This window comes from Gracilinanus agilis, chromosome 4, assembly GCF_016433145.1.
Source record: "Gracilinanus agilis isolate LMUSP501 chromosome 4, AgileGrace, whole genome shotgun sequence".
Lineage (NCBI taxonomy): Eukaryota > Metazoa > Chordata > Mammalia > Didelphimorphia > Didelphidae > Gracilinanus > Gracilinanus agilis.
In genome coordinates this window covers 396760390-396779048 of record NC_058133.1, presented here as the reverse complement: position 1 = coordinate 396779048, position 18659 = coordinate 396760390, and the positions used below count along the sequence as shown (strand labels likewise).

The window sequence follows — 18659 nt, the reverse complement described above, 5'->3', positions numbered from 1 at the left end:
TGCAGGGAGCCATGAAGGGTGGTAGACAGCATGCAGTCACATATGAAGGACAACACCAAAAACCTGATCAGTGTGCAGATACTGCAAGGCTCACCGTGTTCTCCTGCCTTTGCCGTAATTGTAAAGTCAAGTCACTCAACATTTGACTGAGAGTTGCCCGCACAGCAGTATTAATACTACGTTGGTGACAGCTAGATACGTATGTCTCAATGCACACCTGGTGGGGAAATAAGATAGCAACACACACATACCATGTAGATAGAGGTACATTCATTAACAACATTTAAAGAGAACAACAGAAGAAGATATCAATTTCCCTCAGGTACAGAAAGTCAGCCCGAATTAGGGTTATCTGTTTGTTAGATTTCCAACCATGTTAAAATGGCCCCATGAAACTGTTTTCTCATTTTTTTTTTTGGATAGGAGGTAGAAGTTACTGGTTAGCAGTCTTACTTTTCTATATTTTTAAATGGTGACTGATGTTCAAAACGGGTTCCTGTATGTGGCCCAAAGGCACAGGAAAAACACTAATGAATAATAATAATAATAATTAATTACAATAATAATAGCTAGGAATTCTATACTGCTTTAAGGTTTATAAAGTGCTTCACAAGTATCATCTTAATTTATATTCTCCACAATCCTGAGAGGTAGGTGCTATTATTATCCTCATTTTATAGATGAGTAAATTGAGACAGACAGGGATTAGTATTAATAGCAATAATGATTATAACCTGTATTTATATAGTGTCTACTACGTGCCAGGCAGTTTAAGTGCTTTACAAAATATTATCTCATTGGATCCTCACAACAACTCTCTGACATAGTTTCCATTGTTATTATCCTTGTTTTACAGTTGAGGAGGCTGAGGGAAAAAAAAAAAGGTTAACTTGCCCAGGATCACACAGATTGGGGTTGGATTTTTAACTCATTTCTCCCTGATTCTAGAGCTAACTAACATGTCATCCACTGTGCTACCTAGCTGCCTTAACTCAGGAATGCAATTGCCAAGTAATTTCATCCAAAATAAAACTCAATGGACTAGAAGCCAGTCTGAAAATACCTCCCTTACCCTATGCCAGTGATGGTGAACCTTTTAGAGACTGAGTGCCCGAATGGCACCCTCACATCACATGTGAGCCACCTCCTTACCCCAGACAGGGGAGGAAGAAGAGCTCCCATTGGGCTACTGGGCAGAGAGGAGGGTGATGTGAAAAATGTCCTCAGGCATAGTGGAGATGGGGAAGGGAACAGCCTCCTCCAGCACACATGCCATAGGTGCACCAACACAGCCCCCCCCCAAAAAAAAACCAACGGTTTTTAAAAATCAGACTTGGTGCTTCAGGTTTGAAAAAACAATTATGATGACATGCTTTATGCGTTTTCAAATTTTGTTCCTTCCATGAGAAAACACACCTGCCTGCTGTATTCATTTTTTTATTAATGAATGCATAAGGAAGTCATTGAGCTATAGCAGACCTGTGGGAATGAAGGCCATTAAACATACTTAATAATCCCTGAGAGCTTTACAATGACTTCAAAATATTAACATTATCCACACTTTTTTGTATTTTAGTTGATTTTATTAAATACTTCCTGATATCAAATTAAATATTAATTTAAATTAATTTAATTAATTTAAATTTTTGGTTAATTATTTCCCAAAGTTTTAATCCAGGGGGCTACACTAGGATTATTGTGGAACACATGTAGTTTACATAGGCAAATGTTTTTGATACCTCTGCACTACAGAATAACCATTATTGTAAGTTTATAAATTATTCTGTATTATAAATTATTGAAAAAAGATTGGGTGAAAGGAACTTTATAATAATATAAAAATTTGAAAATCAGAGTAACTTTTAAGAACACACACATAACATATACCCTCCTTTCCCCCATATGACCTTGTATTGTAATGATTAATTTTATTATCATGGCATATATCTAAAGCTACGGCAAGAAAGGAATAATCCAATAATCCATGGTACCAATGATTCCTATTCTGGGAGGCATTTCCTTTAATAGTGTCAGCCAAGATAATAAAATGTCTCCCTTTAAACAAGTGGCAGGTTTCAATTTCAAGATTATTAACTTGACTGGAAGGGAAAAGAAATGTTTGACCATTTGGCAGGAAAGATTTCAGGCAGGCTATGAAAAAGTGGCATTTGGCTGGCAATTGAATTTTAAAAATGTATTCTTTTTGATTTCAGATTTTCTCCTTCTATATGTATTCAATTAGTCAAATGAGCTCTTAGAAGCTAAAGCATACTTGCCAGCTGTCCTGGGTTGACTCATTGTGGTAGTTTAAAATAAAGATAATAAATAATAGAAGGACTAAAGAGCAACTTTTTACAAAATTACTTTGTTACTAGTTAATTTAAAAGTCACTCTCTTACTTGGCATCTGTATCTACATCATGATGAAACTATACATGCTTTAAAAAAAACAGTAAAATTGCATTTTGATCATAAAAAGGTTTTGCTTTTGCATAGGATGTAATGGCTTAGAACCATTTAAGCATGTTCAATATTCTAATTGAACACAAGCAGATTTTTATAACATTATGTACACTATGATAATACCATCTGTGCTTCATAATGCAACATTTTTTTATAAGATGCTGGAAAGTTTCCAAGTTGGTATTTGCTTCCTCAATGAGGATCTCTGAATGCAGATATTTTTTCTCTAATTTTTGTTGGGATGGGGTATGGTTGATATATTTTCATTCAAATAAGGCTTCCCATTATGGAAACACCCTTCATAATGCAAATCAGAAACCCATCTGCAATTAATAAAGCTATGGGACACTGGAAGATGAAGAAGATAAGTGAGTTGCCCATAGTAACATTGCTAGTATGTTTCTGAGGCAGGATTTGAACAGGATTCCAGAACTTGAAACTGACAGTCTTCTATACGAGGCTTTTTTTTTTTTAATACACACAAGTTGTTTTGCACTTTTAAAAGCCTCATAACCATGCCATGTCTCCCGAGAGTTAGGGTGGCATCTCCTGAGAGGTAGTAGAGAGGTCTACCTCAGAGTAAGAAAACATCAAAGTTTCATATCCAATCTCTGACACATACAGGCTATATGAACCTGGCAAATGATTCAGCCTCTCAATCTCATTCCTGCTCCCCATTCCCATATCAGGAAATACTCTAAGGACAGAAGCTGAAGAACAGTTACAAATCTGCATTGGTGGTAGAGTGAGTCCTCTCACCTAGAGGCCCTTATATCTATGAGGTCACAGTTCTGGGCTCAAAAGCATGGTAACCTATATAATTTGATTTAAAATTTTATATATATATATATATATATATATATATACATGTATATACATATGTGCATGTATATAAAACAATTCAAATGTGAACACCTCAAGTGAAACTGGTAAATATGACTCTTAAACCCTACATCCCTTAATTACATCTATCATCTGTAGATACATGAAAGTCAGTCTAGATAAAATGTGATGTCATATGGAATTGCCAATCATAAAAAAAATGGATAGAAACAAGTAGCTAAATTCTAAGCCAATGTTTTTGGATTTCAATTTTTTTATGATGTTTAATTTGCAGTGCAACATAATGACACTAAATAGTATCTATTTTTCCTGTTGGTATTTAAAGAGTGAATTTATTTAATCTCCAAAGTTTTAAAAATTCCATTTATATTTGTAAGGGAAAAACAATTCCAACCAGAAAATTTACTTTCAAAATAAGAGTTGGATAAATCAATGCTGCATAAAAGTAAAAAGGTGGATAGAGAAATGGATGATAGATGGATGATAGATGGATGGAAAGATAGATGGATAATAGATGGACGGAAGGATAGACAGATGGATGGATGGTAGATGGATAGATAGATGGATAGATATATATAGCTAGATAGCTATATATAGATAGATTGATGGAAGGATAGATAGATAGATAAATGATAGATGGATAGATAATAGATAGATAGATAGATAGATAGATAGGCAGGCAGCTAGATGGATAGCTAGGTATATAGCTACGTATGTATAATACATCAAATAATAGCACCTAACTTACAGAGCCAGGAGTTATCCCATTTTATTCATTCAATAGAATGTAAACTTCTTAAAGGCAGGGCTTGTTTCATTTCTGTCATGTGTTCCTAGTATTTTGGATGGTGTTAGGCATATAATAGGTACTTAATAGATGTTGGGGAATTGAACTGAATTCTTCTGACAGTAATGAACCTGAACTTTCCTGGTTCTTTTTGAAGCAAAGATTCTAAATTCTGCTGTATAATGTATTAGTGAAGTTGAAGTGGAAAATGTTCACTTCCAAAATTTCCAAACTAGGTTAATGAATTCAGTCACCTGGATTTTCTAGACCAGATCAAATGAAGATGATGTATTTTTTAAAAGGCTTCGTAAAAAGAATAACTTTTCCCCAAACATCTCAATATAAGGATTGGAATGTATGATCATTATAATTATTATTAAGATCAATGCGTTCTAGGGTTCCTTTACCTCCAAGAGTTGCTAAGAACAAGGAGATAAAGTTAGAAACATAACGATATGTTGCAGGCGGAGTTTCTGGCAAAGGGTGCATTGATTTCCTCTTTCAGTTGCCTCAAAACTGTGCTCCCCCCCCAAACACAATCACTCTGCTTTCATAGTGTAGAACTAATACTTCCACTCATCAGTCTTGCCCACGAACCAGGGACCCAGCTCAATACCTTGGGCAAAGCCAACTGTACAGGAGCACAAGAACGATGGCACAAGGCAGTAAGGAGCTGAGAAATGGATAATTTGATCATTTCATGCATTCGTGGACATCCAACTTTATGACATGCTAAACACAACTATGAGCAAAAATACAATGGGTTAGTGAACAAAACATATATCCCCTTCCACCCCCAAAGCAAAAAGAAAATGAACTAAAAAGCAAGGATCAATGAACAAACTTGAAGCAATGAAATATTCCCTTTTTCCCATGGGGGCTGATGATTAACAACAGTACCAAATAAAGCAAGGTGGGAAGGAGGGGAGCTGGGGTAGCCACAGGTTCTCAACAGAGGACCAATGACTAAATAACTTGCCTTTTATAACCAGAAATAGAAGGTCTCCTACTGTTTTACTTTTAACTTCTAGCATATATGCACAAATCTAAAGGAAAAAATTGTATTTGAAATTTTGCTCCTGGACCTGGGTGAAATGCACATGTCAAAAGCTCTGCATTGCCATATCTATAGCTATTTTCCTGTTTATAAAGTGTGGTGAACAGCATTGCTTAGATGAAACAATGTACACTGTAAAGGCATTGACTCCTAGAAAAGAGGAGCTGAGGCTGTTTTCATTAAGAAACTTAACATTTAGTCATTTTTAGTAGCGTCTAACCTTTTGTGATCCCATTTGGGGTTTTGTTGGCAAAGATATGGAAATCGTTTCCTTCTCTAGTGTGTCCCCATTTATAGATGAGGAAAAGAAGCAAACAGGGATTAAGTGACTTGCCCAGTCACATAGGTAGTAAGTTTCTGAGGCTGGATTTGAACTCAGATCTTCTTAGCTCCAAGTCTAGTGTTCTATCCACTGTATTATCTAATTGGAATTAATTTATTGATGAGGGAACCAAATATTCAAAAACTAAACCTGGAGAAAGTAATCTATGGGAAAATTGGCAAGAGATTTCCTCTAATAAAGGGGTTATACTAGATCTAAGGTCCCTTCTAGATCTAAGTTCTATGATCCTATGATTCATACAAGCAATTAAGGATTCAGGAAAAGAATTATTGTACGACAGGGTGCTTGGTAAACTTTTAAGCCCTATATGAATGGAGGTGGTTGTTTGATGATGATGATGATGATGATGATTCTAAAGCTCAAATCTTGATCTCAGTTATACTAAAACAATTCGTTTACCATGGTATTTCTTCTACTATCACCCCAAGTGGTGTTGCCAATATTGTTTCCTTTTCTTTTTCCCATCAATATGTTGGCAGTTGTTACAGATGTAGGAAGTCTTGGTTTGCCAAGCATCTTAAGATATTTCACTTAGAGGAAGGTTGCCAAAAAATAGCCAATTCCATGCTCTTTTTGTGGTGTGGCATTAAGTTTAAAACAAGAACATTGAGCTGGTTGTCATGGAAGCATAATAGTTACAGTGCTAGTCTTGGAGTAAGATAGAACCAAATTGAATACTACCACATGCATTTACTAGTTGTGAGATCTAAGACAAGCCACCTAAACTTTTGGTGTCTCAGTTTCCTCGTCTTTAAAATGAGAAAGTAGGATTCAATGGCCTTTGATGTCCCATCCATCTCTGAATTTCTGGGCTTCTAAGTATAGACCTCACTAAAATTTAAATAAAATCATCCCTTAGCCATTTATGGTCCCCCAGAGCAGAAGATACTAATTTGTTTGGCAAACACTCCACAAAACTGCTTTGAGGACACAACAAAGGAAAACCTCTATATTGGTCTCTCTATAATGTCCCCAGTCAAATGAGTGATTTTTTTACTCATTTCCTCAGAGTCCTTGGGGGCTCCAAATCTCAACAGTAAGTTTTGGGAGAACCAAGACCAAGGACCTGGATGAGACTTTTCCTCCTCATGCTTTTTTTTTGCTTCATTAATGCCAACAGGTTGAGGAGGATGTACACAGTCAGAAAATCAGTTAATGGGCATGCACTGAATACTTACTATGTTTTAGTCATGGTTATGAGAAAAAACATAAGACTCAATCCCTACCCTATGGCCCATCAAAAAGAGTGAAAGAAGTGTCTTTTGATCTTACCACCATATCCAAATAAGCTCCTCTACCTTCATGCCACTAAGACGGTAAAACTTTATGGGAAAACAAGTGCTTAGCTCCTAATTAAAGAAGAAAATGGAATGAAGACAATGATACACTGGAAAGAGTATTACTGGCTTTGGAGTCAGAGGATCTGAGTTCAGATCCTGAATATGACCCTTACTATCTATATTATCTTGGACAAGTCACCTAACTTCTTTGAGTCTCAGTTCCTTAATTTATAAAATTAGATAGTCTCTAAGGTCCCTTTCAGTCCTAGAATCCAAGAACCTATGATTCCATAAGGTACCATGTATAGGCAGATAACAAGTGCAATTGATATCTCAAAGTAGTCAATCCAGAGATGCTAAAATGCCTAACCATATCAGAAGAGATAAATTTTGGGAAAGAAGACTAAGGATGAAGGGAAATCTCCTTTCTTGGTGATAAGATTTACTGGCCATCAGGGTTCCACTTGGTCTAGGGTGCAAGTTCTGCTTCTTTTGCCTAATTTTGGGAAAAGAGAAAACATGACCAGACAACTAACATATAACCTAACAATAAAGTGCTCCCAAAGAACTCTGTGCAGCCAGCCTAGTGACTGACAATACAGAATAGACATCCTGTCTGAATCACGTCTAGGGACTAAATGTTTATTAGCTGCCTTCATTACTTATGACACTTGTCAGAAACAGTATTGCCAAAACAATATAAAAAGTCATTGACTATTTAAAGAGTTATAGGACAAGGAAGAGACATTTTAGCAAAAAATAGAACCACTTCTGTTCATCTATAGGAAATAACTTGGCTGAGTGACCATATATTTAAATTCCACCAATGGTAGAATCATAATGTTCTGATGTCATCAATTGAGTATCATGTGTTAGCATGAGCATGACTGAGAAAATGTTCTTCAGGGTTATCAGCACAGTTTAGGAGAAAAAAGTGCTGAACTTCCAAGTTGGACACCTGGGTTTAAATCCCCCCTAATGTATATCACTTGTGTATCTTTGATCAAATCATTTAATTTTTCAAAGACTAAGTTTTCTCATCTGTAAAATAGGAATAAAAACATTTGTACTACTTACTTCACAGAGTGGGTTGTAAGGAAAATACTTCATACTATTTAAGGGTACGTTATTAATAATTTGTGATGAGAAAAGTAGGAAGTGTCCTGGAAGTTCTAGGGTCATGCAATGGTCAGTCCTTCAAAGTGACAGCAAAAGGAACATATCATGGAAGTATCAGAGGGCAAATGATCCCATCATGAGGTTGTTCTGGTATTTTGTTCATTAAAATATTTAGAAGCAATAATATGACAGAAAAACATGAGTTACAAAATAAGCAGTATTTATGGAGCACCTTAAGGTTTGTGATGTGCTTTTTAAAAATCTCACTTGATCCTCACAATAACCCTATTAGATAAGAGCTCTTACTATCCCTTTTTGGTGGATGAAGAAACTGAAGCTAAGAAAGATTAAGTGACTTGCTCAGATTATAACTAATTGCCTTGTCTGGGCTTCAGTTCTCTCATCTGTGAAATGAATGCAGTTAATTAGTTGACCTTTAAGGTCTTTCCCAGCACCATGACTTTCTGACTGAAAGAAATATAGTTGGATAAGGATAGGATTTATTGGTTTTATACTGAATTTCTTTGTCTGGTGAATATATCTATAATCAGATTTCAGCATCAGACTTTCTGTGTTTACGGATGCTTGATTTTAACCAGTTTTGCTTTTATTTATCTTCATGGAAGAACTAAGGCACCTACACTCCTCCATTTGCAAAATCTCCAAAGAAATTAAAATTTAGTGTACATATAATGTATTATTTTCAATCCAAGGTCTCTTGGTTGAACAAAGCAAAGAGTTAGCATAATCATTTGGAGTAGGTCTTAATATTCCAGTTCTTTGCTGCCTAAAATTATTTGAGTCAAAGTACATAATTATTAACCTTTGAATATGTGGAACTTCTGTCCATGGTACCACTGTTCTTATCCAGTTTCCAAGGTATAAGTGATTTTCTTTTCTTTCTTTTATTTTTAAACCCTTACTTTCTGTCCTACTAACAACTCTAAGATAAAAGGGCAAGGGCTAGGCAAACAGGGTTAAGTGACTGGCCCAGGGTCACATGCCTAGGAAGTATCTGAGGTCATATTTGAACCCAGGTCCTCCTAACTCCTGGCCTGACTTTTTAACCTCTATACCACCTAGCCGTTCTATTTGACTGATTTCTTGCTCCGTATATTTTACTTTTGGCATGACAGGAGTCCGATATGGCACTTCAAGATAGGTGGAGTAATATTTTACTCTGGTGACTTGTGAATTGATAGTAAACTGGCATATGGTAGGATTACTTGCTATCCACTTCCATAGAGAAACTTAGTAGTCTAGGGCCATATTTTAGGAGGTCAACCAGATCTCCTGTTGCCCAGAAGTTAATATTTTTCTATTTGAATGCTGTTGTTGTTTAGTCATCCAGTTGTGTCTGATTCTTTGTGACATCATTTAGGATTTTTTTTACAAAGATCCTGGAGTGGTTTGCCATTTCCTTATCCACCTAATTTTAAAAATGGGGGAACTGAGACAAGTAGGGTTAAATGATTTGCCCTTGGTCCACAGCTAGTAAGTATCTGAAGCCAAGTTTGAACTCAAATCTTTCTGACTCTAGACCCAGTAATCTAGCCACTGTGTCACCTTGATGTTATGTCATACAACACTAAAAAAATACAATTCTGTACATGTTTCACTTATTTATGATGTTTTAATATCTCACATAATGTAGAAATAATGCAGAGCCCGGAGTTAGGAGAACTTGTTAAAACTCTGCCTGCTAGCAAGAATTATCAAAAATAACACTGATATTTGGTGGGCTAAGACCTATGACTCTAATATTGTTCTGTTAAGGCATAACATATTCAAAAGGAACAGGACAGGTAGGGGAGATTAAGTTAACTTTATGTATTAAAAAATAAACTCATATTAGCTAATTCAGGAAATAGATGTGGAAAGTGTAGAAGAAGACATTTTGGCAAATATCAAAAGAGGCAGAAAAAGAGGCAACATTATCATCTGACTATACTAACAAATAAGCTAAGCAAAAAGAGTAAATAGATAAGGATTTGGGGAAATAAATTATACATCTGGCAAAGAAGTTCCTTCAAAAGATAGAGGACACAAAGATGTGAACTTCTATTTTGAACCTGATTTTCACTAGCAAACAAGAAGTGGTTATTAAAGTAGAAATAATTGCAATTGTTGAGGGAAATCATCATTCCATCTTAGTGTGTAAGATACAAAAAGACAGAAAAACTGAGCATCTTCTGACATGTAGCCTAAATTTTGGAAAAACAGATTTCAGAGTTGAGGGAAACGATGAATGGTATCCCATGAACTAAAGTTCTTTAGTACACATCAGTCTAGGAGGAATTGGACATCCCAGAAATACTAGATTACCTACGATGAAAAATGATACCTACCTCATTAGAGAAGTGATAGACTAATAAGAAAATGAAAAATGCATTTTTTGGAAATGGCCAATATGGAGATTTGTCTTGTTTGACTAAGCATATTTGGTACAAAGATTTAGTTTTAGTTTTAGCAGATATTATTACTGATTCACTGTCAGTGATCTATAAGAACATAGAGAATGAGATAATACTATAGAATTGGAGAAAGGTAAATGTTCTGATTTTTGAATCATGAAATAGTCTTCAAACTACAGACCAATAATCTTGACTTTGGCTCCTTGCCATATTGCCAAACACTATATTCTTTTAAAAAACTTGCCTTCTGTCTTAGAACTGATATTAAGTATTGATTCCAAGGCAAAAGAATGGTCAAACTGGGGCAACTGGAGTAAAGTGACTTGCCCAAAGCTACATAGCTAAGAAATGTCTCAGGTTAGATTTGAACCCCAGGTCCTCCTGACCCCAGGACTGACAATCTATCCATTGTGTGACCAAGTTGCCCCCAACCAATATATTCTTAAGTGGATGGATAGCAAACTTCTAGAAAACAAAATGATTGCAGAGACCCAGCATTTTTTAAAAATCAAGTACAGATTATGCCAGGTTAACGTTATTTCTTTTTCTGATAGGTTATTAAATTAGGCATTAAATGAGAAGACTTTAACTAAGAAAGAATTTGGCAAGGCTCCCATACTATACTTGTAGAAAAGATGGAAAGTATGTACAAAAAAGAATATATGTAAATGTGGAAAGGAAGTGTAAAAGTGCAGTTAGATTAATTTGGAATTTACTAATTGGACAAACTCAAGAGGTAGTTGCTTGGGTTTATGTCAAAGTGGCAAGTGTTCCAGGTACTAATCAATGATGAGGTTAAGAATATAAATTATCCATTTTTCTAGTGAAATAAAAGTAGGAGGAATTGTAACACTTTGGATGACCCAAACAGGATCCAAAACCTTTTTTTTGTACAAGCCAGATCACTGTGCAGAATGTGTGTGTGTTTTTTTTTAAAGAAATGTAATCAGGATAAGCATAAAGTCTTACACTCAGGTTTGAAAAATCTATTTCACAAGTACAAGATGGAGAAGATCTGGCTAGAGAACAGTTTGTAAAAGACTTGGAAGTTTTAGTGGACTGCAAAATCAATAGGAAAAGCCAATGAGATAACAAGCAACCAGATTTCGTTAAGAGAAGTATAGTGTCCAGAACTAATAAGGTGCTAGTCTTGCTCTATTCTACATGGATCATACCACGTCTGAAGGATTTCTGAAGGACCACTCAAGGAGATAATGGTTTTCCCCATATAAGAGGTGTTTCTTTTTTCTTTTCTTTTCTTTTTTTTTTTTTTTTTTTGCAAAGGCTGGGAAACTACTTGTAGAGAATGTTGTAGAGGGCACTCTTGTTCAGGTACCTAAATAGTATTCAAAATCCTTTTAACTCTGACATTCTGGAATGTCTCTGAGCCTTAGATTATCTAACTATGTGACTTTTTTGTTTGTTTGTTTTAACTATATGACTTTTAATTAATGTATCACCTCTTTCCCTCCAGCTCTAATATTCTCTGAAATCTATGTTATGAATTGATATAATTTTTTTAATGGTGGATAGTGATCCTACAAGGTTTGAAGTTAAGTAAAAGACTTCACCAAAGACTAGAAAAAGAAGTGGGTTGATAATGAAGCAAAATAGAGGGATAGCCAGTTGAGTGTTCAGATGAGTTACTGAGTGACCTAAATTTTCAGCAGGCTGGACAGATTCTGATTAGTGTCTTTATAGGAAAATATGAACAAGAATCACAGAATTAGGAAAAAAACATAGATGGGTAATAAACATCTTGCTTTGTAGAGGGGTACTCAAAGCAATGAAATAGCAGAACGAGGCAGTATCAGTATATTAGAAATGAAGAATTCTCAGAGAAATATGAATTTTCTTACTGTTCACATATATTTCTAATACTTTTCTTTGGTTATACTTTCTGAAAGTATATGGAAAATGCAGAGCATATTAATCTATATTGTCTTTTGCTGTTCCTGATCCTTGTGCTCACATTTATAATATAAAATGTTATCATTTTTCTACAAATTGATATAACTAGCTTACAAACTAGTCTTACATTAAATTATTATTGTTATCTTAAATTTATAGTAAAGGAGTAGAAAAGAAGTAATTTTTTTCTTCTCTTAAAATGCTAAGAATTGCCTTATAGGTGAAGCTATCTTATTAGGAGTTGGGTTGTTTCTTTTTTCTTTTTCTAGTTCTTTATCAATTATGAGAAAATTATTATATAACTTTGTATTGAACCTTTTCTATTATTACCTTTACATTATATTTAAAGCATTCAAAAGAAAGTGTTCGGCCCCTTATAAAAATTTCTAAGCCTACTTCATTTCATCTGAAGCCCTGGACCAGCCTGAATAAGGCCTAACATACTGCACACTAACACAAATATGGCATAACTCTGGACTGGTCTAGTCTTGTTGAAGGACAATTTGGAAATAAGCTAGAAATATGACAAAGGGGAAAAATCTCTATGTATCGAAATATTTATTAAAGCAGTTTTTGGTATCAAAAAAACTGGAAATAAGGCAATTATTCATCATTTGGGGAAAAAAAGCTGATTTTCAAAGGAATATTATTGCTACAGAAGAACATAAGGAATTCAGAAACTTGGGAAGATATATTAATTGATAGAATGAAAAAAACCAGAACCAGGATGATAAGATCAATAAAGATCACATTAATGAAAGTGAATAGGACACTAGAATCCATCCAAATTAAGGCAATGCAATGGCTAATTTTGATTCCAGAGGACTGATGAATAAAGATACCATTCTTCTCTTGCTAAAGAGAAAGGTAATGGACTACACGTATAGAATTACACATATTGTCAGACAAGGGCAATGTCTCAGTCTATTTTGCTGAAATTCTCTTTCTTTTCCCTAACGTTTCTCAAAACAATTTTTTCTTGTTGTAGGGAGTGGTACTAAGAAATGCATTAACAGAAGTTTTTTAGAATTAATTTTTTAAAGAATGATACAGTTGGTGAAGAACTAGCTACATTTCTAGTTATCTAAAAGCTAACTTTTCTTGTGTAGCAGGCTAAAATTTGTGTCTACAGCTTTCCTTATTTTGCTTCTTCCTCTGCCAGATTTTAAAGAAAACAACTTACCACTTCTAATAATTTTTCCCTATTTTCATTAATAGCTATGCAAATAAAATGGCAACAGATACACAATGGTATTTCAGTCTATAAACTTCAGTGACAAAAATAAAATATTCATAGAATACTATTTCCTTTCTTATATTAAAATCATATAAATGTGGCAAATAGCCAAGCTAATGCTAGACTTTTTTTTAAAAGATAATATTCCAATATTCTTTCGAAGTGGTAGGAGCTCAACATTCCCCAAGTTAGCTTGTTAGTGGCTCCATCTTAAAATTCCTACATTTTCTGAGTTAGAATTATAATATTTTGGAGTTGAAAGAGACTTCAGAAAACGATTTTTTATCCAAGAAAATTGAGGCCACAATAAGTAAACAGACTCTTCTAAGATCACACAGTTAGTGGCAGGGCCATGGAAAGAACTCAGGTCCCTTTATTCCTATACCAGTCCCTTGGCCTACTATACTAACCTGGTTTCACTGACTGTTCACAGTGGAATGCATTACAACCCTAAATCCATTTTTTGTTGTCATTCAACTGTTTCAATTATATCTGACTCTTCAAGTCTGCATTTGGTCTTGCCAAAGATACCGCAGGGGTTAGCTATTTCCTTTTCCAGATCATTTTATAGATAAGGAACTGAGGCAAACAAGGTTAAGTGACATGCCCAGGATCAAAAAGCTATGAATATGGATAGAATAGTAAGATATGAACTCATAATGATGAGTCTTCCTGACTTCAGGCTTACTATTCTATCCATTGTGCTATTTAATTGCCACCAGTCCCTCCCACTAGTGTGAGCTCTGCACATTATTGCTATTAGAAAGAGCCTCTCTTTATCTCCCAATAGTGCTGTTAAATATGCCCTTGTTCTCTTCGGTCTGAAAGCATCCACCTATCAGAGCCTGCCAGTTCTTAAAAGCCATGCATTGTATAAAGTAGTGGCAAAAACCTCATTATAGCATAGCTTTTAAACCAAGATGCTGCAAAGTAGCATGAGATGTACATAATAAATCTAGGGAGTCTAATTTTCTGCCAGGACAATTCTCAGAAGTGTTCCAAAGCAGACATTAACATTCTGCTGCAATAGACTCAAAAGAGTAATTTTGTTCATGTTAGAAATAGAGAGGTTTTCTTTGGGGTGGGGGTTTGCAAGTTGGGGAAGACATTAACTATAAACCTATGATTATATCAATGAAGAAAAATCCCAGAGTAGCAACCCACCTATAACTTCTAGACTTAAAAAGTTGCCTGGGGCACTAAGTGAAAAATGACTTGCTCAAGGCAACAAAGATCTTTATGTGTCAGAGGTCCTTGAACAAGGCTGACTGCCTAACCACTATGACACCTAGCTTCTCTGACTTTATTATTTAGATTTAAATCTAGGATAAGCTCCTCAAGATCTCGGATCTTATTCTTTTAAAAAAGAAAATCTCAAGTTAAGCTCAGATGTTTTTTAGTTAATTGTAGGGGAAAAGGGCTAAGAAATCAATACTTAGCCAGCATGGATGGGTCTGAAAGTACTGTTATCATCATAAAGCCCAGGGTTTAGCAAGCTGAAACATGCAAAGCCCTAAAACATGCAACATTACTAGAAAGAATGGGGACTAAAGAGAAAATTTCTCAAAAAAGATCAATGTCCCATTAGTGGTAATTGCGAAGGCCAATAATAATCAGAGGAGGGCTTGCTCTGCATCTAGGATTCCATTCTATGCCAATATGGCATGATGTTTATTCCAGTTAAAGCAATTCTTAATGTTGGCAGCATTGAAGCATGGAACTCTCTGGGGCCACTGAGGAAGGAGAGGGGTACTCACCTCTGCAATCTTCAGCACTGCACTTCCATTCATGTCAAAGGTGGATGAGTAAGTTATGCAAAGCAAAACCTTGAACGAAAGAGGGAAATAAATCACAAAACCATTGTCGTTTCATACACATTTAAAGATTTCTTTCTCTAACTCTGCTTTCCTCTTCAGATGTGGTTCCTCTTGCCCCATCCATTCATTCCTAATCAGAAGCCATAAATTATTTCCCAACAAGACAGAGAATCCTTTTTTTTTTAAGCTCAGGAACTACCTTCTGCCATATATTGGTCTGAATAAGTTACTTAATGTCTCAGTCTCCCAGGTGACTCTCTGAAACAGAGGTTCTTAATCTATTTTTCAGGTGTCAGGGATCCCTTTGGCAGTCAGGTGAAACCTATAGACCCTTTCTCAGAATTATGTTTTTAATTAAGAGAAAGAACTAAGTTGAAGTTAGAACTGTGTGAAAATAAAAATATAACTTTTTCTCCACCTAAGTTCATAGACCCCCCTGAAATCTAGGAGTCTGTGAACCCCAGATTAAGAATTCCTGATGTCAGACTATAAATAGCAAACAAGATGCCAATCTGAATTGGTCAGGGATGTTCCGCACTAGGAACTTCCCAAACTAAGGGAATCACAGATCCAAACAATAATAATATTTGTGTCAGAAGGGAGCGTCTGGGGTCATGCTGCTTCCAGACTAATTCCAAAAGAAGAGATCAGAACAGTATTTCCTAAGAGAGACATTTGCTTCCACTCTCTCAACTCCCTTCAAAGATGTTCTTATTTTAAAGATGAGAAAACTAGGCATTTGTAAGTCATGTTAGACCTAGTCCACTTACTACCACAAACAATCCTCCAGGCAAAATGAAGGACATTCTGGGTGGCAGTTGAAGAGACTGATTTAGGCTCGTTGTAAGGAAACTTTTTTTCATTTTTTTTTCCAATGAAAAATTCTTTTTAATTACTAGAGCTATCCTAAAGTAAAATATGCCACCTTTCAAAATGGCAGCTTTCCCCTCTTTCTTTAGACCAAGCCTGAAGGTGCCTTTATTTGTCAGGGATATTGTAGAGGGGATTCTGATTCAGGTATTAGTATGGACCAGATGGCTTCTGAGGTGACTTTTAGCTCTGAATTTCTCTCTTTAGCTCCACTCACATTCAAAGAAGCAAGATGTGGGGTATTTAGTGAGGAAGAATATTTTCTAATGGGCACAAGCTTTTCCCATTAGCAATTTTCTCCAGAATTCAAAATGGTTCTGCTTTCCTGGCAGGTGGTGTTTCCCCACAGAAATGTAGTAGCTTGATGGCAAACTATGAAGAGGGAAGACAGGCTTTCATGGGAATCAGGAGACCAGTGTTCCAGCCTCTCACCCAGCTGTACAGTCAAGGGACATTAGGGGAATTGTCTTAAATTCTATAAACCTTAGATTTTTTTCATCTGTAAAAATGAGACTAGATGGCCAGTAGGGTCTTTTCTAGCCTCAACATATTAAGATAAATTTTAAGAATAGATTAAAAAAAAACACTAAAAACCTTTTAAGACCATTAGAAGCCATATTCATTGTTAAACATCATGGAACAAATCTATATTGCCACTGACATTTTAGGAATGGAATCTAACTGAATAGATAATAGGCAAATTATCCCCTCCTCCTTCCATCATCCTTCTGTTTCCTCCACAATATTAGCATCTCATTTCCAAGTGGGAAAAGAACTAGCTGGATAACTCTAGAAAGCCTAATGCCTTCATTCTCCAGCTAGAGAATATCAAATATAAAGTTATGCTAGTCTTTCTGTGTCTACAACTATCATCCTTCTCAGACCTCATGTAAAACTTTATTTTATAATTCTTTAATGCGTTTAACATGTAGTTCTGTGTATTTCTGAAATGACATACTATTAGTGTGAAGTACTTGGAATCCATCCATTGTTAGTCATCCATTGGGATCAGGAAGACCTGAATTCAAATCCTTCCTCAGACATTTACTAGATATTTAATCCTGGGTAAGTCACAAACTCTCTATGGCAGTGATGGGCAAACTTTTTAAAGAGGGGGCCAAAGGAAAGGAAATGCTCATCTGTCAGTCTGCTTCTAAGACAACTCTTTCGAAGTTTCATTGTATTGTATCCTACTCATTGTATTAGTCAGATTAGGAATAATGTCCCTCTGCTGGATAGAACATTTCAGGGAGCCCTATCTGGCCCATCACTGCTCTATGACAACATTTTCTCAATTGTGAAAATTATGATAGCACCTATCTCATTGAGTTCTTTTGAGGGTTAAATGAGATAACATGTAAAACACTATGTAAGTCTTAAAGTGCTATATAAATCACTGTTGTTGCTAATGTTGTTATTGTGGCTATATATATTGGTGCCAGAAAATGAGTGGCACACAATGTATATTTTGGAAATGTATATTTGGAAAAAGAGTGGGCAAGTTAATAGACAGAAAGGGCAAAGGACAATAGACAGTCTTGGTGCTATACTAGTGCTGATGAGATATTAAAAGAATTAGAGGAAGTCCTGCTGTGAGTGTAGCTGATCATCTGTGGAAGATGTGGTAGAGGATATGGACAAGAATCTGAGGTTGGATTATTTGTGCCCATACTCATGGAATCAGAGTTACTTAAGCAATGAGGTATTATGTTGGTGTCTTATTCCTCTACTGGATTGTAAGCTGCTTGAGTTCATTTCATTTCAATTAAATTTTAATTAAGTGACTTAATATTTTGTGGTAGGCAAAAAAGGGGGAGGAGAAGGTGGGGAATAGCCCTGCCCTCAACTACTAAGCACTGAAAGCTAGAGACTATTTATGTAAACTATAGATCTCTCACTCACAATGATTTGTACACAATGGGCAGTTATGAAGTACATATTTCATAAAATCATTGATTTATACCCAGAAGGGACCACAGCGGCAATTTCTCATTTGACATATAAGGGAACTAGTGCTCAAAGAGGCAATAGCCACTTAGAGCTCTAAGTATCAGATAAGATGGTTGCTGTTAATATTCTGATAGTTTCTCAGACTTGGTATTGTAATCTTCAGAAGAAATTCCAGTCCAGCATTATTTTGATTTGGGCATGAAGTACTTATGCCCATTAACGAACACTAAAGAAACTGATCATGATCGGATAGGACAGTGATAGTTTAGATAAATTTCAGTCTTTCTGTGTTATTAAGTAAAATAGTCTACAACAAAGAAATTATTATCCTGGATAAGCAGAAGAGTATACAGTTCAGAAAGATTGCAAGCAATGATACTCACTTGGGATATTTGCTTATACTTGAAGTATAAACAAAACTTAACATCTTTTTGTATATGCCTGGAGAGTAGTCTCATTGCTTTCTCCTCCCCCTCTTCCTCCCCCTCCTTTTCCCCCTTTTCCTCCCCCTCCTCTTCCCTCTCTTCCTCCCCCTTCTCCCCCTCCCCTTCTCCCCCTTCTCCTTCTCC

General features: G+C 35.7%; 1 protein-coding gene across 1 annotated transcript in view; it reads right to left on the bottom strand.

Moving 5' to 3' along the window:
- The window catches only part of ARFGEF3 (ARFGEF family member 3), a 215742-nt gene that overhangs the window by 110641 nt on the left and 86442 nt on the right, over positions 1-18659 (bottom strand). Inside the window, exons 5-6 of the mRNA XM_044674613.1 lie at positions 15211-15279; positions 95-217 (exon numbers count right to left, since the gene is read on the bottom strand). Coding sequence (XP_044530548.1) covers positions 95-217; positions 15211-15279 — 192 coding nt within the window. The remainder of the gene's footprint in view (positions 1-94; positions 218-15210; positions 15280-18659) is intronic.